We start from the raw sequence: 21,440 nt of genomic DNA, 5'->3' as shown, positions 1-21,440 counted from the left end.
ACCTCACAACACAGGAAACCCACCAAAATCGAATAACTACTTTCCCCTTCTTAAACGAAACACAGTTATCGAAGAGAAAAAGCCAAGAACGAAAACGAACGAACGAATAAATCAGTGCAAACAGCATTTAAAACGAACAAGAAAAACAGTTACTCAGTCTCAGAGCAGAGTGTTCTCAAGTTGGCACCAGTCCTTTCCTCCTGGCAAACTCCATAGCGTCCTCGGTCGACTCAAAGTAATGATGTTGGTCCTCATGCGTAACCCAAAGTCGCGCCGGATACAACAGTCCGAACTTAACCTGCTTCTTGAACAGGATCGACTTGACTTGATTAAAGCCTGCCCTCCTCTTGGCCACCTCCACGCTTAAATCTTGGTACACCCGCAAAATGCTGTTGTCCCACTTACTGCTCCCCGTGCGCTTGGCCCACTGGAGAACACGCTCCTTATCCAGGTACATGTGGAACCTGACCACCATCGCCCGAGGGGGGGTCTCCCTGCCGCAGCTTTCTCGCCAGCGCTCTGTACGACCGATCCACCTCTAACGGTCGGGGGAAAACCCCATCTCCCAGTAGCTTCTGGAACATGTTCGCCACAAACTCCCTGGCATCAGCATCAGCCCCTCTGGGAGGCCAACAATCCTTAGGTTCTGCCTACGGGACCTGTTCTCCAAATCCTCTACCTGTTCCAGCAGCCTTTTTGCCGGTCCCTCAGCATCCTCACCCCCATCTCCACAGCCGTCTGGTATTCTTCCTGTTCAGCTAGCACCTTCTCCAGTTTCTGGATCGTCCAGTCCTGGGCATCTAGCCTCCGCTCCATCTTCTCCACCATTTCCTTAAATCGGGTCCAGACATCCCCATTTCTATCTGGCGAGGCCTTCCCGGATGACCTGCATCAGCTCCTCCGTTGATGGTTGGGCCGAAGCCTCAGGGGTCTGGACACCGGCCATCTTGTCCGCTGCTGCAGCCAACACCCAGCTCGAGCATGTCATTTTGTTTCTTCCCTTTCGATCTCTTTGGGCTCTCTGTTCCATAAACCAATATATACACCACAGACACTTGGTTCACTGCTTCTTCAAGTCCAGCGCTTAAAAGCTCAAAAAAAGTCGGGGGGAAAGGTCCGAATCTCTAGCCAGAGCACGAGCCACCAAATGTGCAACCTACTCCCTCATAGTCGCCACCGGAAGTCGAAATTAGATATTTATAAACATTGCACCAACTTGCATTAATACAGTAATGTTAATGTGGTAAAACGATCCAGACACTTCACTGATGAGTCAGCAAACAGAATTCAAAGCCAGGCCATACATAAAGGCAGGTGGTCCGAGGCTCAGTCAAAGTCGCTGAGTTTTGAGGAGGATTTTAAAGAGGGAAAGAGAGGAAGATAGTCAGAGGTCTTGGGAGAGGAATTTGGGAGGTTAAGGTCTTGGCAGCTGAAGAAACTGCTGTCGAAAGTGGAGTTAATTAAAATCGGGTCACTCAAGAGGCCAGAGCTGCAGAGATCGCAGAGGGTTGCAGGGCTGGAGGAGATTGCAGATAGCGTGGTGAGGCCATAAAGGAATCCGAAAACAAGGGTGAAAATTTTAAGAACAAGGGCTTATTTAAGCAGAAGTCAGCAGAGGCTAGCGAACACAAGTTAATAGATAAATGGGACATGGTGCGAGTTCGGATACAGACAGCAGAGCTTTGGATGACCTCAAGTTATGGAAGGTAGAACATGTGAAGCCAACTAGGAGTGCATTTGAAATATCATGGCTAGAGATTTTAAAAAGGCATGAATGAGGGTTTCTGCAGCAGATGAAGACAATGACTTTGGTCCTCCCAATATTTAGTTGAGCTGGGGCAGCATGGTGGCGCAGTGGTTAGCATTGCTGCCTCACTGCGCCGAGGTCCCAGGTTCGATCCCGGCTCTGGGTCACTGTCTGTGTGGAGTTTGCACATTCTCCCTGTGTTTGCGTAGGTTTCGCCCCCACAACCCAAAAAGATGTGCAGGTTGATGGCCATGCTAAATTGCCCTTAATTGGAAAAATGAATTGGGTACTCTAAATTTAAAAAAATAAAAATATTTAGTTGAGCTGCAATTTCTGATCATCCAGTACTACTTGCCAGACAAGCAGTCTGACAATTTGGAGACAGCGAAGAGGGGTGCTGAAGTGAAGGTGAGTGTTGTCAGTATACATGTGGGCAGCAGAAAATAGGAGGAGACCAAGCATTGATTGATCCATGGGGGACACCAGAGGGAACAAAGTGGTGGTGGCGATGAAGAGAAGCCACTGTAATCGATTCATTAGTGTGAGTGCAATTCCAGCCAGCTGGACGACAGTGGAGGAGGATGGTGTGGTTAAAGGCTGTAGTCATGCCGAGAAGGACAAAGAGGGGCAGTTTACCCTTGTCACTGTCACATAGGATATTATTTGTGACTTTGAGTAGTCTTTTATTATGGTAAAGAAATGGAAACTGAAATTCAAAAGTGGCACTGAGAAAGATCTGCTCAAGGACATTGAAGAGAAAAGGGACTTTGGAAATGAAGCGGTGGTTTACAAGGAGAGAGGTCGGATTTTCTTTGCGGGATGGGAGATTGAAGAAGATGAGGAAAGAACTATTAACAATATCAGCATTAAGACATGATGTAGTGGTAATGTCACTGGACTAATGATGCAGAGAGTCTGGCTAATGCTCTGGGGACATGGATTTAAATACCACAACAGTAGCTGATGAAATTTTAATTCAATTAATAAATCTGGAATTATAAAGCTAGTATCAGTAATGGTGACCATGACAAAAATCATTGATTGTTGTAAACCATCTGGTTTATTAATGTCCTTTGGAGAAGGAAATCTGCCATCCTTACCAGGCCTGGCCTAGATGTGACTTCAGACCCCAATAAAGTGGTTGACTCTAACCGCCCTCTGAAATGATCCAACAAGCTATTCATTTCAAGGGCAATTAAGAATGGGCAACAAATTCTGGCCTTGCCAACAACGCCACATGCCAAGAAAGGAAAAGAAACAAATAATTGGAACATAAAAAGGACAATTGAGTGGTCAGCATTTTGATGGAAATAAAGAGATTCGGAATAAGGTTGCGGGAGCAAGTGATGGGTCTCATGGACAAGATGGTCTTGAAGGGGAGATAGAAGAAGAAGTAGAGAAAAATGCACCATCAGGGCTGTGGCAGGGGTGAATCTTAGGAGGTTTGGAAGGTAGTAGGGAAACTCAATCTTCATAACAAGAAAGTCCATAAGCTTCTTCTGCCTGTTGTTGGAGGAGCGAGGGTAGAGAGGATTAAGAGGTGGAAAGACACCTGGGATTTTCTTTGCATTCCAGGACGATCCTGAAACAGTGGGCACTATAAATCAGTTGCCCACTATAAATCAGTTGCCCACTATTTCTGTTCAAATCTGCATCTCCTGGACTGAAGGGAGTGGAGTATACCAGGTTGAATGAGAGTATCAGCTTTAATAAGATGAGGATTGAGCAAATCAGTAGCTGCAGAAAAGGCTGGGCAGTTGGGATTTTGAAAGTTGTAAGTGAACTGGGACAGACCGGTTATCAGAATTTGAAGTTTCTCGATATAAGGCTGGCACATGGAATCATAGGACCCCTGCAGTGCAGAAGGCGGCCATTCGGCCCATTGCGTCACCACTGGCCATCCAAATGAGCACCCTACCCATGTTCACTCCCCCATCCATCCTGCCCTATACCTGTTACCCAACCTGAACATCTCTAGACACTAAGAGGCAATCCACCTAACTTGAACATCTTTGGACTGTGGGAAGAAACAGAAGCACCTGGAGGAAACCCACACAAACAGGGCAGGGGGGGAAGGAGAGGGAACAAACTTCACACAAACAGTCACCCAAGGTCAGAATTGAGCCCAGGTGCCTGGCGGGGTGAGGCAGCAGTACCAAGCACTATGCCGCCCTCAGAACCTAGAATTAGTAACCTAGAACAGTGAATGCCATCAATATGGAAAGGGCACCCAAATTATTCATGCTTTAATGCACTGTATTCCCAAATTTCAAAATTGTGGCAGTGGTACATCCAACACTTTTGTTACTCATTCTGAATTACAATGCCTCTCTCACGCAGCTGATCTAACAGCCGGAACCCATGTGTGCTGACCCTCAGTTACCCCACACACACCCGAATTCGATAAAACTAGGGTACAACAGCTGGTGGTGTTGGTGCAGTAGTATTGTCACTGGACTAGTCCACAAAATAAAATGCAACCATTCACATCATAGCTCAGCTTGGTCTTTGCTATACCTGTTAAATTAGTTGCCATTTCCTCTGCAGTCTGAGAGAACTTGGGTCCTTGCTTCATGGCTCCATCGGAGTCGACATATTGTCTTCTTCGGAGGTACTGAGCCACTGCAGTCTGAATCTGTTCTGTACGCACTCGCTTCATGGTCTAATTGTTACAAGGAAACAAAAATCAACATGAAGGGCAGTACACCACAGTTACACTTTCTAGGCCACTATTACCAATAACATTTAGGGCAGCACGGTGGCGCAGTGGGTTAGCCCTGCTGCCTCACGGCGCCGAGGTCCCAGGTTCGACCCCGGCTCTGGGTCACTGTCCGTGTGGAGTTTGCACATTCTTCCCGTGTTTGCGTGGGTCTTACCCCCACAACCCAAAGATGTGCATTTTAGGTGGATTGGTCACACTAAACTGCCCCTTAATTGGGAAAAATTTATTTAAAATTTTTTTAAAAAATAAAATGATCAGTACCATTTCTTCGTCACCCAAGTGCTGAACTGCAGCCTCACCTTTTCATTTGAAGCCCTAGTTCCCCCTCTCACCATGGCCATTCACCTAGATACAGCCCTCTATTCCACTTACTCGTAGTTGAACAAACATGGCAAAGATTAACCATTCAACTCCAGATTTTGCTGAGGCCTGGTTGGGGGCGGTTACCCCAGGTTGAGGGTGGGGGGGTTAACCCGAACTGGGGGAGGGGGATTAACATGGGTTTGGTGGGGGTCAAGCCTTTTGGGGGTGGGGTCAAGCCAGGTTGGCAGGGGGGGGGGGGGGGGCGTGTCAACCCGGCTTGGCAGAGGGGGTGGGAGTGGAACGGATCAACCCGGCTTGGCGGAGAATGTGGGAGGGTGAACCCGGCTTGGCGGAGAATGTGGGCGGGTCAACTGGCTTGGCAGAGAGGGGAGGCGGGTCAATCCGCCTTGGCAGAGGGGGAGGCAGGTCAATCCACCTTGGCAGAGAATGTGGGCAGGTCAACCCAGCTTGGCGGAGAATGTGGGTAGGTCAACCCGGCTTGGCAGATGTGGGGGCGGTCAACATGACTTGGCAGAGAGGGGGGGCAGGTCAATTCAGCTCGGCGGAGAGGGGGGGGCAGGTCAATCCGGCTTGGTGGAGAGATGGGGTCGGGTCAATCCAGCTTGGCGGAGAGGGGGGTTGGGTCAATCCGGCTTGGCAGACAGGGGGCGGATCAATCCGGCTTGGCAGACAGGGGGCGGGTCAATCCAGTTAGCGCAGAGGGGGTAGGTCAACCTGGCTTGGCAGAGAGGATGGGGACGAGTCAACCCGGCTTTGCGGAGAGGCAGGGCGGTTCAACCCAGGTTGGTGGGTCAACGCAGATTGACAGAGAGGGGTGGGTTACCTGGGTTGTGGGGGGGGGGGGGTTTAACCTGGGTTTGGGGGGTTACCTGGGTTTGGGGTGGGTGGGTTACCTGGGTTGTTGGGGGGGGGGTTTACCTGGGTTTGGGGGGTTACCTGGGTTTGGGGTGGGTGGGTTACCTGGGTTGTGGGATTTACCTGGGTTGTTTGGGGGGGGGGGTTACCTGGGTGGTTTGGGGGGGGGGGGTACCCGGGTTGTTGGGGGATTACCCGGGCTGTTCGGGGGGGGGGGGGGGGAGGGTGTTATCCTGGTTGTTAGGGGGGGGGTTCCCGGGGAAGGGGGGGGGGGGGTTCCCGGGTTGTTATTGGAAGGGAGGGGGAATGATTACCCGGACTGTTTGGGGGGGGGGGGGTCCCGGGTTGTGGGATTTACCTGGGTTTTTTTTTTTGGGGGGGGCGGTTCCCGGGTTGTTGGGGAAGGGGGGGGGATGATTACCCGGGCTGTTTGGGGGGGGGGGGGGTATCCAGGGTTATATGAAGTTGCGGCCGGGATCCTATAGGCCCGAAGCCTCGGCACCGGCCGATTCCTCTCAAGCGCCCTCGAGTCGGGGAACTTACTGCATGACGGCCGCTCGCTCACACAGCAGAGAGAAATCTATGGTCGGGGGAAGCGGCCCCGCGGCTCAGGCTGGCCTCGGCTTCAGGCCCGGGCTCGGGGCCTCTTTGGCGCCTCCGCTCGGCTTCATGTTGATTGGCTGGGTGAGAGGTGAGGGGTGAGGGGTCACAGCGGGACAGCACGTGGTGGAGCAGAGGCTGAACCTGGAGAGCTGGAGTCTGTATGTAACTATACATCGGAGCAGGGACCCTGTTTAATTGTATATATAGGGGTTTGGGAACTCTGCATAACCATACTTATAGAGGTCTGAAACACTATAATATATGTAAAAAGTATTGAGCATTGTTAACTTATATAGGGGAGTCTGGGATACTGATTATAAGGGGCATTGAATACTGTTCAGTTACATGTGGATGGCAGCTGTGGAACACTTCCTGGATATAGGTAGGGGATCTGAGATACCGTATAGGGCAATTGAACACTAAATTACATGGGGGGAGATTCTCGGACACTTACTGTCTATATGGGATATTGGACACTATTAACTTACATGGGACACTGTGTTGCTAGATATATGTAGGGGTCTGATACATTGTATAACCATACATGTAGGAATATTGGACATCGTTGGAGTCCTTGTGGCGCAGTGGTCGTGTCCCTTCCCTTGGATCAGAAGTTCCACCTTCGAGTCCAACACCAGGACTTGTTAACCAGAAAAGGAGCATTAACTCAGTTCAACGAGCTGCTAATCCGATCGGGAATGCTTCCATCACTTCTCCCATTATTCCCCAAAGGGAAAAAAGAGACAGTGTAGGTGCAAAAATATTCTTTAAACATTGGACACTGTGTTAAACTACATAGAGGGTACAGAGCACTGTTACTAAATATATATGGGGATCTGGGTAACTCAAAGGTCACTGTTCCTTTAGGGGGTCTGAGACTCTGTATAATGATATGTATAAGGGTATTGGACAATATGTTAATACATATGGGGTCTGGGACACTAACCATGTGTAGCGGTATTGGACGCTATTGACTTACATAAGGGGATAGGATCTCTACAGTGCAGAAGGAGGCCATTCGGCCCATCAAGTCTGCACCAGCCCTTAGAGAGAGCACCCCACTTAAGCCCATGCTTCCACCCCATTCCCGCAATCCAGCATTCCCACCGAACCTTTTGGACACTAAGGGGCAATTTCATTCATTTTCAATTTAGCATAGCCAATCCACCTAACCTGCACATCTTTGGACTGGGTATCTGGGACACTAATTGTCTATATGGGGTATTGGACATTCTGTTAACTTGCATGTCTGCTGTTAAGCTACCAGATGAATCAGGGCGCTATTACTATATATGTGGGGATCTCGGTGATGCAAAGGTCACTTTACTGTTTCTGTGTCTCCCAGGGGATTGGACCAGGTTCCCAGGTGCATATCCTTTGGGCAGGGTAGTACTTAACACTGCTGGTGCCAGGCTGGCACCCTGGCAGTGCCACTTGGGTGCCAGCCTAGCACTGCCAAGGTGCCGAGGTGGCATTGCTTGTGCGGGTGCGATCTGGCCATGGTGCTCTGCGCAGCTGTTGGGGGGGGGGGGGGGAATGCGGGGTGTGCAGGGGACCCTCCCTTTGTGCGTTGGGACTGCGGGGTCAGGGATTGCTTCAGGGGCTTCGAAGATCAGGAAGACATTTGAAAATGGCATTGCATCTCTTGCTATACCGAGGAGTTCCGGCAAGCGGAATTCCTTGGTGTAGAAAACAAGGCTATGTGCGGCCTTGACCGCGCGTTCCCCGCTGAGGCCCCTTATTCAAAACGAGTGCCGGTGTATAGCCATGAGTTTCTTGGCGCTGTGAGCTCCGGGAAACACGCTGGCTATGGGACATACCCTATGTTTAAGTGTATTGGCACAATGTGATTATATAGGTTTATAGGACACCAGATCTTTGGGATCATCTATCCATGTAGATAGGACACCATATACTGTGATAATATGGTGATGTCATGGTAATGTCACTGGACTAGTAACCTGGAGGCCCAGGCTAATACTCTGGGAGCTAAGGTTCAAATCCCACAACGACAGCTGTTGGAATTTAAATTCAATTAATAAATCTGGAATATAGAGCTGGACCCAGTAATGGTGACCATGAATCTGTCATCGATTGTTGCCATATTTCCAAATTTTCTGACAACACAAAGCTGATTTGGAGAGTGAACTTTGAGGAGGATGCAGAGATACTTCAGTGTGTTTTGGACAAGCTAGTGAGTGGATAAATGCATGGCTGATGCAGTATAATGGATCAATGTGAGGTTATCTAAGTAAGCAGATTATTAACGAATGGCTATAGATTGAGAGAGGGAAGTGTGCAACAAGAGCTGGATGTTCTTGTACACCAGTCATTGAAAGTAAACATGCAGATGAAGCAGGTGGTAAAGAAGGCAAATGGCAAATTGGCCTTCATAACGAGAGGACAGGGATGTCTTGCTGCAATTATACAGGGCCTTGCTGAGGCCACACTTGGAATATTGTGTGCAGTTTTGGTCTCCTTATCTGAAGAAGGATGTTCTTGCTCTAGTGGGAGTACAGCGAAGGGTTACCAGACTGATTCCTAGGATGGCAGGACTGACGTATGAGGAGAGATTGAGTCGTTTAGGATTATACTTGCGGGCGTTTAGAAGAACTAGAGGTGCTCTCATAGAAAACTATAAAATTCTAACAGGACTAGACAGGGTAGATGCAGGAAGGATTTTCAGTGTTCCCCGTTGAGGCCCCCTATCTAACCCGGGTGCTGTTTTATAGTGTTGTGTTTCTTTGCGCTGGGAAACACATGTCTAAACGCTCTCACTTCCGTTTAGTTAAATCCTGCCCTGTATGTTTTCAAGAAAGAGTTAAATGTAGCTCTTGGGGCTAGAGGGATCAAAGGATATGGGGGGAAAGCAGGTACAGATTACTGAGTTGGATGATCAGTCATGATCATAATGAATGGCGGTGCAGGCTCGAGGAGACGAATAGCGGCCTACTCCTATTTTCTATGTTTCTAACTACATTGATACAGGACACGACATAGAATCTACAGTGCAGAAGGAGGCCATTCGGCCCATTGAGTCTGCACAGGCCATTGGAAAGAGCACCCTACTTAAGCACCCCCTCCACCCTATCCCCATAACCCAGTACCCCATCTAACTTTTTGGACATGGCCAATCCACCTAACCTGCACATCTTTGTACTGTGGGAGAAAACCAGAGCACTCGGAGGAAACACACACAGACACGGGGAGAAACTCCACAGACAATCACCCAAGGTCGGAATTGAACCCTGGTCCCTGGAGCTGTGAGGCAGCAGTGCTAACCACTGACCACTATGCCACCGTGCCGCACACTATATAGGGGTGGGATTTTTGTATATTGGAGTTTGTGACACTGTACCTAAAAATAAATAATGGCAAGGAGACCAGGGAGAAATTCCTCATTCAAATATGGATCAATGTGAGGTTATCTAAGAAAGCAGATTATTAACTGAATGGCTATAGACTGAGAGAGGGAAGTGGGCAACGAGAGCTGGATGTTCTTGTACACCAGTCATTGAAAGTTTCACCGAAAAGGGCAAATAGGGCCTTGTTTAACATCTCATCTGAAAGAGAGCACGGATTGTGAACATCGCTGGCAAGGCCAGTGTTTATTGCCCATCTCTAATTGTCCTTAAAGAGGTGCCTTGAAAAGCTGCAGCGCTCCCTCAGGACTGTCAGCCTAAACTTTGCACACAGGGTCTTGGAGGGGGGGCTTGTGTAACCGTAGGCAAAATGGACATTGGTGCAATAATTCATGTTGAACCGTACAGAGTCCTCTCTCTCTCTCTCTACATTAATTCTGTTAAAATGTCGTTCCCTTGATTTCAGATCATGGCTGCAATTTATTCTGGAATTCATCAAAAACTAAAAAGTGCAAAGGCCCCGTGGGCAGACAAACTGAAGCTGGCTCGATTTGCTTGGATTTCACACCAGTGTTTTCTCCCCAACAAGGAACAGGTGTGTATTTGGTAAACCTTCTCATCTTTGTTGTAATTTGCTTTGAAAATCCTCATCCTTGTTTCCAAATCCCTAGGCCTCTGGTTTGCCTGTCCAGTGACGTTACCACCATGTAATGGTCTCCCCAATTGTAAATTCTTGGATGTAAGAGAGGGTGTAATGGCCTTTCCTTTCTTGTTTGCCAGTCAGCAAAATATTTTTAAACTGCTGGGCACTTTTGAAAATAAAATCACATAGCCATAAGTGAGTGTAAATGCTGTTTGGGAGTCGTTGGTCACTGATCATAGAACGTGAGTTCAGACGCAGCCTTACCTTCTAGTCAGACTGAACTGCATTCTATTAGTGGCATGATGGGTATGTGGGGAGACGACAACAAAGTGGTCATGTCATTGGAATAGGAAACCATAAGTCTAGGTAACACACTGGGGCAGGGGTTCAAATCCTACCATACTGGAATTTAAATTCAATGAATAATTCAAGTTAATAAATTTGGAACCTAAAACTAGTTACAGCAATGGTGAAATTACCATTGATTGTTGTAAAAAACCTTATCTGGTTTACTGATGTCTCTTTTCGGGTCGGAAATCTGCCGTCCTTACCTGGCCTGGCCTACATGTGACTTCAGGCCCACAGCAATGTGGTTGACTCCTAACTTGCCCCCCGAAATGGCCGAGCAAGTCACTCCTTCCAAGGGCAATTAGGGATGGGCAACAAAAAATGTTGGCTTTGCCAGCAATGCCCACATCCCATTAAAGAATAAAGAAAAAAAATGTCCCTTTGTCAGCTGAGTATCAATTCAAATCTCTTTTCCCTCCTTCCAGAGTTAAACGGTGAACAAAAGTGTTAAAAGAGCTGTAAAAACCGATCTTTAATATGTTGAAAAATATTGTATCTTGCATGCAATTTCATCCTGCCACTTTTAACATATCCTCTGAATCATCCGAATTTGGTGCAGTGGTAGGAATTTTTAAGATCGTAATCCACTCCTTTTCTCCCCCATACTAAGGTTTTAGTGGATTGGACGAGTCACGCGTTGACTGCATATTACAGCAAGAAGCTACAGTTCGGAGATGAGATTGTGGAGGGGTTGTGGATTTACCTGGATGATATTCTTCACAGCAAGAATCTGCAGAAGTTGATCGCAAAGAGGAAGATCATCACTATTCGCGCCACGATTGCACAGGTGAAATGACTCAAAGTACAGTGACAGAAACCGGCTGTATTTGCAACCGCCTCGATTTGATTTGATTTATTATTGTCACATGTATTAGTATACAGTGAAAAGTATTGTTTCTTGCATGGTGTACAAACAATGCAGACCGTACATAGGGAAGGAGGGAGACTGCAGAATATAATGTTACAGTTATAGCAAGGTGTAGAGAAAAGATCAACTTAATATAAGGTAGGTCCATTCAAAAGTCTGATGGCAGTAGGGCGCTAAATCTGTAAGTAATTGAATTAGAACATTGTTAGAGAATGAAGTTTTAGAAACATAGAATGAGAGTAAAAGATAGAATTAGAGAGTATGCTGGGCACAGCTTGCAAGAACTCGCCTCGCTCCGGCGTCATCTTGGTCAACGGAATGCGGTTATTAGCAGAAATTAGCGGAGTTCTTCCAGTTTAGACGGAAGTGGACATCAGATACCTCTAATGTTAGAATTATTTGAAGGACTCCACCTTCTGTAGCCTCTCTGTCCCCAAATGATTTTCCACCATTTCCTTTAAGAGATTAATTAAATTTAGCCTTGGTCCCAGGGAAGCTGGAATGTAAATGCCAGGCTCAGAATTGCCCAAATCTTGGTGCTGATCCAGAGTTCACCGACTATAGCAGCAGAGCTGCCGTTTACACTGTGGATAATTTGACACATTGAAGAGGCTTATCGGCCTTCAAACTTACATCCCCCATTCCCTTTTTTCCCCATAAATTTAGAGTACCCAATTCTTTGTTTTCCAATTAAGGGACAATTTAGCATAGCCAATTCACCTACCCTGCACATAGTTTAGGGTTGTGGGGGTGAGATCCACGCAGACACGGGGAGAATGTGCAAACTCCACACGGACAGTGACCCGGGATTGAACCCGGGTCCTTGGCACCGTGAGGCAGCAGTGCAAACCATTTAGTTACCGTGCCGTCTCACATGCCCCATTTTGTGGTTTTGATTTTTTACTTTAGAAATTTCATTAAATTCCTACAGTGCAGAAGGAGGCCATTCGACCCATCGAATCTGCTCCGACCTTCTTAAAGAGAACCCTACCCAGGCCCAATCCCCTACCCCTATACCCAAAACCCCTCAGGGGCAATTTAGCATTGCCAATCCACCTAACGTTCACATCTTTGGACTGTGGGAGGAAGCCGGAGCACCCGGAGGACACCCATGCAGACAAGGGGAGAATGCAAACTCCACACAGCCACCCAAGGTCGGAATTGAACCCAAGTCCCTGGCACTGTGAGGCAGCAGTGCTAGTCACTGTGCCACCATGCTGCCCTTTCAAAATTTCCTTCAACTATCTACAGTACTATCGAGCTAGAAGGACATGCAAGATGGAACTTACATTTGTGTAGCACCTTTTAAAACCTCAGGATGTCCCAAAGCACTTTACAGCCACCAAGGTACTTTTATAGTCACCGTTGTAATGTAGGAAATACAGAAGTTAGTTTACACACAGCAAGCTCTCACAAATAGCAATGTAATAATGACCAGATAATCTGTTTGTTAGTTGGGGAATAAATATTGACCAGGACCCTGGGGAAAGCCCCCCTAACCCTTTCCGAAATATTGCCATAGGATCATCTACATCCACTTGAGAGGCAGATGGGTTCATCTGAAAGACAGTGCAGCATTCCCTTGATACTACATTGGAATGTCAGCCTAGATTATGTGCAGCAGTCTCTGTGGCAGGACCTGAACCCACAACCTTCTGACTCAGTAGTAAGAATCAATCACTGAACCAAGGTGACAAAGATCAATGCCTAGTCGATTGAGAAATTTTGTTTAAACACCTTAAACTGAGACATGTGGCACAGGCTTAAAGGGCTGAATGGCCTCCTCCCGTTACAGTGCCTCAAAGCAAGTCCTGTGGGTGTGGCAGGAAAAGGTGGGTGTTCTTCTGATGAGGCGATATCTCCGTCAGCACCTCACAGACCCTGATCACACATAGGCCCTGCAGGACTGCCGTGGGTTCAAAAAAACATGTAATGTTAGCAAAATGTTAATGTAAAGCAAATTTAATGCCTGCAAGTGGCACCGATTGCGAACATCCTTTAAAACTTTTATGAGATTGAGCAGTCTGGAACAGAGAAAGCTGTGGAGTGACCTGACACTTCTGTTGCTACGGCTTGTACCTATTCCTACCTGGAGATCTGCTGCCCAGGGAATGTCCTACTTGTCTGTCTCAGGCAATCCTCACACATCCGCCGCAGCTCATCTGCAACCACTCCGTGTCATCCATCATCTTTTTTTAAAATAAATTTAGAGTACCCAATTTTTTTTTCCAATCAAGGGCCAATTTAGCGTGGCCAATTCACCCACTCTGCACATCGTTTTGGGTTGTGGGTGTGACACCATTGCAGACACGGGAAGAATGTGCAAACTCCACATGAACAGTGGCCCAGGGACGGGTTCGAACCCAGGTCCTCGGCGCCGTGAGGCAACATTGTTAACCACTCTGCCGCCTGTGACGTCCGTAACCTAACTACGCCTAGGCTGACCCTCCTCTCTGCTGCTCTCCACGTTTCCCTCTAGGAGAGATTACTGTAGTTTTTCAAATGGCTGGAATACCCACAGTTTCTTTTCTGGATGCCACTTTTTAGAATTCACTTTGCTGTGGTAATTTCAAGCACCTCTTCATTGGTCTTATGATCTGGGTGTGGAATTTTAAGCATAGCGTGTACATTTCAGAGGCCTCTGTTTCCTTCTACGGATCTTTATCCAGGGATCTGATCGAATGTCGGATCCTTATGGGTTTTTCCCTTGTTAGAAGCTTGAGTTTTCTCGTTGCTGACACATCCTTCATCTTCACAAAATTACTTCTGGCTACCTCAATCCTTCTCACTTCAGCATCACATCCACCATCGTCTGTTAGAGGTGTTTAAACTTATGAAGGGTTTGTGGTGGAGTCCAAAACTCGTGGCCATGGATAGAAGATAGTTACCAATAAATCCAAAAAACAATTCAAGAGAAACATCTTTTCCCAGAGACAGGAACTTGCTACCACAGGTGTAGTTGAGGTAAATAGCGTAGAAGCGTTGATAGGGAAGCTGGAAAAATACGTGAGGAAGAATGGGATAGGATATATTGATTGGGTGAAATGAAGTTGGGAAGGAGACGGCTTGTGCCGGGCCTAAAAACACAAACAATTGGGCCAAATGGTCTTTTTCTCTGTTGTAACTTTGTATTTTAAAACATGTTTATGAACTTTAATTTGAGAAATACTCCTTTCGTATTCAATGCACAAAGTCTAAATCTGTGTCAGAATTATTGCCAATGCCTCTTTTAAAACTTTCATTTCAGATTATAAATGACAGGATCTGGGAACATTCTGGCAAAGTGCCGCTCAATGACTATGTGTCAAGCCTCACCGTGGTGCTGAGTTGTTGTCAAGGCATCCTCACGACTCCCACCTTTTCCGTCATTTATACCAGCAAGTGGGAGCTGCTGGTGGATCTCCTCTGTAAACTTACCCTGCTTCTCTGCGGCAGGTTGAAATCCCCAGTGGCCTTGCGCTCCACGCAGCTCTTCGATGTCCTCCTGTTGGCTTTCAATCAGTACCTCGTCGTTCAGCGGCAACAGCACAACCAGTCCCGGGTCTTCCTACAGATCTGCGGCTCTCTGCTCCAACCCTGTCTCCTCCTGAGGCATCTACTGTCCTCGAGGTGCTGGAAGAGCGAGGACGATGGTACCGTGCGACAGCATCTCAGCAAAGAGATATGTAATAAAATCCAAGTGGCCCTTCATAGCGGCCTGTTCCACGCCGATTTCTTGAACTCTTACAGAGGGGAACTCCTGCAAAGTGACAGATCGCCGCAACGGAAGACGAGCTTTTCGAAGGCCATGGAGGCCCCCGTCGAAACGCTGCTCCTAAAGTTAACTGAAGCTGAGTTCTTCGGTCAGGACCTGCACTCCACTGTTGTGGCAGGGTCGGTCCCGCTGCTTTACAGACTCGCCCTCGAGTCCTACTGCCGGGACGGGAATCACCTGCTTGGCTTCCACTTCTTCACCAGATTGTTTGACTCGTTGGGATTCCCGCGGCTAAAGGGTGGCGTGACTGGGGTACCTGCGGACTGCAGTCCTGGGTTACTAGCACTGGACCAGCTATTGAACTTGGTCGCGAGCAGTAACATTTACAACATCGCAGTGGATAAAATCCGGTGCGGGGGCGTGCAGTTCAGCTTCTACAGCAAAGTGGCAGAAATGTTGCTCACTGATCCCTGGCCGGCCACACCGGCCTGGTTTAGGTGCCTGAAGACGTTGGTCCTTTTAAACCATATGATTGTGGAGCCGAACCTAGATGACCTGGTGTCGTTGGCGTGGATTGATGCCAACGTCACTGACTCGCGGGTCAGAAGAGCCCAGGAAGCACTGCTGACCACGCTGCTCGAGACTTACACCAAACTGCGGCAGTTGCCGAGACTGTTTGAGGAGGTGTTGGCAGTTATTTCTCGTCCGGCTGCCGATGAGTTGAGGCAACCCATCCTATTCACCGGCCTTACCAAGCAGCTCTGTGAATGTCTATTGGAAGTACCAGCCAGTCAAGTGCTGGATATCTGGGACCTTATCTTGAAGAGCCAGGACGTCTTGATTATGGATCTAGCTGGGAACCCGGACATGGCGCTGAAAGTTCTCACGATGAGCACTCTACTGAACTCTGTTCTTTTTAATATGAAGAGTCTCGATAGCAAAACGCCAGCGGCAGTAATTCTGCGCACGCAGCTTCTAATGGATAAAATGGCGCGGGTGGTGGTGATGCCACTCTTTCACACGGCCAAAGATCCTGATTGCAAAGACTCTTCCTTGTGGGCTGAGAGAGCCGTGAGCTCGGGGCTGATTCTCAGCTACACCTGGGTGGAAGTCGATCACATGTTGAAGGTGAACTGCGGCACATACGTCTCGCCTGGAAGCGAAGCAGGCGAGGCTGAGTCGGAAGAGTGGAATCTTCATTGTTGTCTTCCTCGGGTGAGCTGGGCTGACAGGAGGCTGATAGCAGAGGTCTCGGGACGGAGCAACGAGTTGAGTCGCCACTGCCTCCAGCTGCTCGCGATCCAGAAGATGAAAAGGATCATGCTTCAGCCCGGGGCACAGGCTGAAACAGCGGCGACGGCGCTGAGAATCGCCGCGGTGTTCATCGTGCAGTCCGGAAAACCTGCCGTTAAAGGTGCAGGGGAGGCCCGAGGATGGGACGGAGGGATCGGCACAATAAACAATGAAACATTTGCCGTCGCACACTGGCATCTGGTCACGTCAAACCTTGTCCTTCTGGTACCCCATCTCCCCGATGAAGAGCTCACCTACTTAGCGGATGTAGTGATGACCAATCTATTACTGAGAGAGACTCAGGAGGTGGGCCAGGACACAGAAAACTCACTTTCTATTCCAACAATGTGCGAGAGTTTGCTCAAGAGCACACTTCTTCCAGAAATGCAGCCCTTGCACCGAGCCATTTTACGTGCACTGCTGGAGAGGGTGAAGCGCTTGATATCTATCCCAGTGCTCAGCGTGCCCACAAGTTTACTAGAACAATTAGGAGACAGTAGCGATGCCAGTCAAGGCGGTGGTAACCAGAAGGGCAGCATTTCCGAGTTGCTGGTCTCTCACCATATGCCATCTCAAGGGAGCTCACTTCTTGTTGCCCAAGACATCCTGTCAGTAAAAAGCCCCTCATTTTGCACCCTTTCTGAGCAGCAGTTGGATCTCCTGCTGCGATCATTGGACATTCTCTCTGCGTTGAGGCTGGACAGCCTGTCATGCACCGATCACCTCCATTGCTTTCTTTTGCTCGTGTCCCTGGTCACTGCCGTCAAACCCAGCTCGGAGAAGACCAAAGCCTTCAAGTGTCTGCAGGCACTGAGCAAGTGCTACACCCTCCTCACCATCCTGCAGACCGGGGCCAACGCGAATGTGGTCTTTAAATTGGCACATGCTGGCGATATCCTGGAGAGGCTGATGGCTCCTTTGTTCCATGTGAGCGACGAGTTGGTCGGCTGTGAAGGGTATCCGGCCTGGCCAGAATTTCTTGGCACCATCCAGAGGTTTCTGACCAATTTCATCCAGACCATCATTGAAAGGAAGCAAAGTATGTGCCTGAACTTGGAGCAGTTTGTTGCTTTCCTCTCGAACGCCTGGTTGTCTTCAAAGGTGGAAGGAGAGTGGAAGCCGGTGGCTGAGCAGCTGTTAAGTGTCGCCTTGTCAACATTGAGCCGGATCATCGTGAATACTCTGCAGCGCTCTGAGAAGGCCAGGCACACGAGCACTGCTGAACACTCCCTGCTTGCCCAACTCACTGGACTCTTGGGTCCTGTGCTTCAGTCCTGTTTCGACAGGGGTGGAAGGTTCGAACCAATCCTCACTGTGTCCTGTGTCGCTGGCCTCCTGGAAGTGGAGCTGTGCCTGAGAGGGGTGAAGGATGGTGCGGCCAGTGAGGGAGGGAGCCGAGATGTGCAGGGGCTGCAACACCATGACTTGTACCGGAGGACATGTCTTCAGGTCCTTCGCCAGCTCGCCTCTCCCACTGATGACCTGGAATTACTCCGAAAGGAACTTGAATATTTACAGCTGTTCTATTCAGCTTCAGAGCTTTGGTCTGATTGTGATCCTGGGGCTGAAGTCATCTCTATACTCTGCGCTGTAAAGGCCCTGCTCGCAGGTAAACAACTCATCTGATCCCTAATTTAAAGCATGCAAATATAAACAATGATAACAACAACAACTAGTATTTACATAACACCTTTAACATAAAATGACACCCCCCCCCCCCAGGCGTTTTAAAGGAGTCCAATCAAAGAAAATGTGATGCCGAGCCACCTCAGGAGATAATTGGGACAGCCAAGCAAAAGCTTGGTCAAAGAGGTGGGTTTTCGGCAGTGTCTTAAGACAGGTGGCGAGGGGCACTGATTGCCACTGCTGCCTCACGGCGCCAAGGACCCGGATTTGATTCCGGCTCTGGGACACTGTCCGTGTGGAGTTTGCACATTCTCCCCGTGTCTGCGTGGATCTCACCCTCACAACCCAAAGATATGCAGGTTAGGTGGATTGGCCACACTAAGTTGCCCCTTACTTGGAATTGTCTTTTTCAAAAAGACAGGTGGAGAGGTTTCTGGAGGAAATTCCAGAGTTCAGGGCTGTAGAGGCTGAAGGCACAGCCGCCGATGATGGAGGGATGGAAATCAGGGGTGCTCCAAGTGCTGGAATTGGAGGAGCCCAGAGATCTCTGATCGGGCTGGCCATTACAGAGATGGGAAAGGGGACAGGCCCAAGAGGGTTTTGAAATCAAAGAGGAGAATTTCGAAATCGAGGTGTTTTTTTCTTAACCGGGAGCAGGTGTGGGACAGCGAGTACAGGAATGATGTGCAAGTTAGAGCACGAGCAGCAGAGGTTTGGACGACCTCAAATTTATAAGGGAAGCATGTGAGAGTCCAGCCAGGAGTGTGTTGGAATAACCTCGTGGGGAGGCAGTGGTGTAGTGGTATTGTCACTGGACTAGTAATCCAGACAACCAGAGTACTGCTTTGGGGACCCGGGTTCGAATCCCACCATGGCAGATGGTGAAGTTTTAATTCAAAACAAATCTGGAATTAAAAGCCTAAAGGTGAAACCATTGTTGATTGTTGTAAAAACCCATCTGGTTCACAAATGTCCCTTAGGGAAGGAAATCTGTGTCCTAACCTGGTCTGGCCAACATGTGACTCCAGATCCACAGCAATGTGGTTGACTCTTAAATGCCTTCAGGGATGGGCAATAAATGCAGCCAGCGACGCCCACATGCCATGAAAGAATTTTTAAAAAGCCACGTCCAGAGGCAATCTAGTTCAGCAATAATGGGTTCAGCAGCAGATGAGCCAAGATTGGTTTTGAGTCGGCCGATGTTACTGAGGTGGAAATAGGCGGTCTTAGCATGGCAGAGATATGTCAGCAAAGCTCATCTTGGGGTCAGATACAGCATTAAGGTTGTGAACAGATGGATCAGCCTCCGACAGTTGACAGGGAGGGGGAATCAGTAGCCAGGGAGTTTATTGCGGGGACTGGATACAATGGCTTCAGTTGTCCCAACATTTGCTTGGAGAAAACTTCTCATCCAGTATGGGACGTCGGATAAGCAATCTGACAGTTTAGAGAGGGCAGAGGAGTCAAGGATGACGGTGCTGAGGTGAAGCCGGGTGTTGTCAGCAGACATGTGGGAACGGATATAAAAATAGAAAGTGCCGGAAGTACTCTGCAGGTCTGGCAATATCTGTGGAGAGAGAAACTAGAGTTAGCGTTTCAAAGTTGAATATGACTTCTTCAGAACTGGAATTGATGCTGTGTTTTCAGATGGCGTCATTGACTGGCAACACTTTGATAAGAAATAGGGATGGAGTGAGGGTGAAGGATAGATCCTTGGGGGACACCAGAGGTGCACAAGCAGGACGGGAAGCCATTACAGTTCATACTCTGACTGACTAGTTGATAAGAGTTGATCCTAACATGTTCTGCCCCACTTAGCTGGATATTTGAGGAGAGGCATCGGATAAGGATGGTGTGTGGTCAACTGTGTCAAAGGATGCAGACAGATTGAGAAGGAGAGAAAGTTTACCTGTGTCACAGTCTCAGGCTAGGAAAATAGGAGTAGGCCATCGGCCCTTTGAGCCTGCTCCGTCATTCAATGTGATCATGGCTGACCCTGACTCCCAGTCTCTCCCCGTACCCCCTGACCACATTCAGTGATTTGGTCTCCACAGCCTTCTGTGGTAGAGAATTCCACAAGTTCATAACCCTCTGGCTGAAGACATTTCTCCTCCTCTCAGTCTTAAATGCTCCACTCTGTATCCGGAAACTGTGATCCCTTGTTCTAGACATCCCCTCCCCCCCCATGCACCAACCCCCAGTCAGAGGAAACAACACCCCAGCATCCAGTTTGTCCAACCCTGTCAGAATTTATTATGTTTCAATTAAAACCACTCTCCTCAATTCCAGTGAAACTCTGGCGGCAAGATGGTTAGCACCGCTGCCTCATAGCACCAGGCACCGGGTTCAATTCCGGCCTTGGGTGACTATGTGGAGTTTGCACATTCTCCCCTTGTCTGTGCCGGTTTCCTCTGAGTGCTCTGGTTTTCTCCCACAGTTCAAAGATGTGCAGGTTAAGTGGATTGGCCATGCGAAAATTGCCCCATAGTGTCCAAAGATGTGCAGGTTGGGTGGGGTTACGGGGATGGAGTGGCCGAGTGGAGCATGGATTGAGAGCTCTTTCGGAGGGCCGATGCCGACTCGATAGGCTGAATGTCCACCTTCTCAACTGTAGGGATTCCATGAATACAGGCCAGTCGACCCCATCTCTTCTCAGTGATTTGTGAAATTAGCAAGGGGTGTTTCAATACTCTGGAAGGAACAGAAACATGAGTGGAGGGATTCAAATATAGAAGTTGTGGGAAAGGTGGGTATGGACATGGGAGATAACAAAGTTAAAGGGTGCTATTCTTCCCCCCCCCCACGCCGGGTGGGAGAATCGCCGAGGCGGCGCGCAAATCGCGCCACGTCACCCCGACCCCCGCACGCAATTCTCCCACCCCCCCGGAAACCAGCGGCGTGCAATTCGCACCGGGCCGCTCGGAGAACCGGCGAGCGGCGATTCTCTGGCCGGATGGGCCGGGCGGTCGCTACGATACGACAGGCTCCCTCCAGTGCCGTCCACCCCTGGTCGCTGCCAGCGGGAACTCTGCGGGAACGATGGGGGGGGGCGGACTGTGGGGGAGGGAGGGGGCTCCTTCACCGGGGTGGCCTCCGATGGGATATGGCCCGCGATCGGGGCCCACCGATCGGCGGGCCGGCCTCTTCTCTTCTCTCCCCCCCCCCCCCCCCCCCCCCTGCTTACCTCCTTCTGCGCGTGGCCCCAGAACACCGGCCCCATATTGGTGAGGGGCCGGCGTGCGTAAGACGCTCCCCGTGCATGCGCAGGATGGCGCGGCCCAACTGCGCATGCGCACGATTGGGCTGCCCCAACGGCGGCGTGTACCGCTCCAGCGCTGTGCTGACCCCCTGTGGG

At 49.1% G+C, this 21,440-nt stretch overlaps 2 protein-coding genes across 7 annotated transcripts in view; one reads left to right on the top strand and one right to left on the bottom strand.

Annotated features, from left to right (window-relative positions):
• taf5l (TAF5-like RNA polymerase II, p300/CBP-associated factor (PCAF)-associated factor) overlaps nt 1–6,330 on the bottom strand; it is a 28,389-nt gene extending 22,059 nt beyond the window's left edge. The window contains exons 1-2 of the mRNA XM_072505447.1: nt 6,192–6,330; nt 4,265–4,409 (exon numbers count right to left, since the gene is read on the bottom strand). Of these exons, the coding sequence (XP_072361548.1) occupies nt 4,265–4,406 (142 nt within the window). The 5' untranslated portion in view covers nt 4,407–4,409; nt 6,192–6,330. The remainder of the gene's footprint in view (nt 1–4,264; nt 4,410–6,191) is intronic.
• Nucleotides 5,507–21,440, top strand: part of urb2 (URB2 ribosome biogenesis homolog) — a 32,871-nt gene continuing 16,937 nt past the window's right edge. For 3 of the 6 annotated variants that reach the window (XM_072505436.1, XM_072505392.1, XM_072505400.1), the window contains exons 1-4: nt 5,507–5,575; nt 10,080–10,208; nt 11,215–11,391; nt 14,720–18,068. In XM_072505436.1, the coding sequence (XP_072361537.1) occupies nt 5,525–5,575; nt 10,080–10,208; nt 11,215–11,391; nt 14,720–18,068 (3,706 nt within the window). In that variant the 5' untranslated portion in view covers nt 5,507–5,524. Of the gene's footprint in view, nt 5,576–6,327; nt 6,634–10,079; nt 10,209–11,214; nt 11,392–14,719; nt 18,069–21,440 lie in introns of those variants that run through there. The other 3 variants (XM_072505428.1, XM_072505418.1, XM_072505410.1) reach the window with 3 other exon arrangements.

Source organism: Scyliorhinus torazame, chromosome 1 (assembly GCF_047496885.1).
Source record: "Scyliorhinus torazame isolate Kashiwa2021f chromosome 1, sScyTor2.1, whole genome shotgun sequence".
Lineage (NCBI taxonomy): Eukaryota > Metazoa > Chordata > Chondrichthyes > Carcharhiniformes > Scyliorhinidae > Scyliorhinus > Scyliorhinus torazame.
Note: the sequence above shows the minus strand (reverse complement) of the source record. Positions and strands in the feature narration are given on the sequence as shown.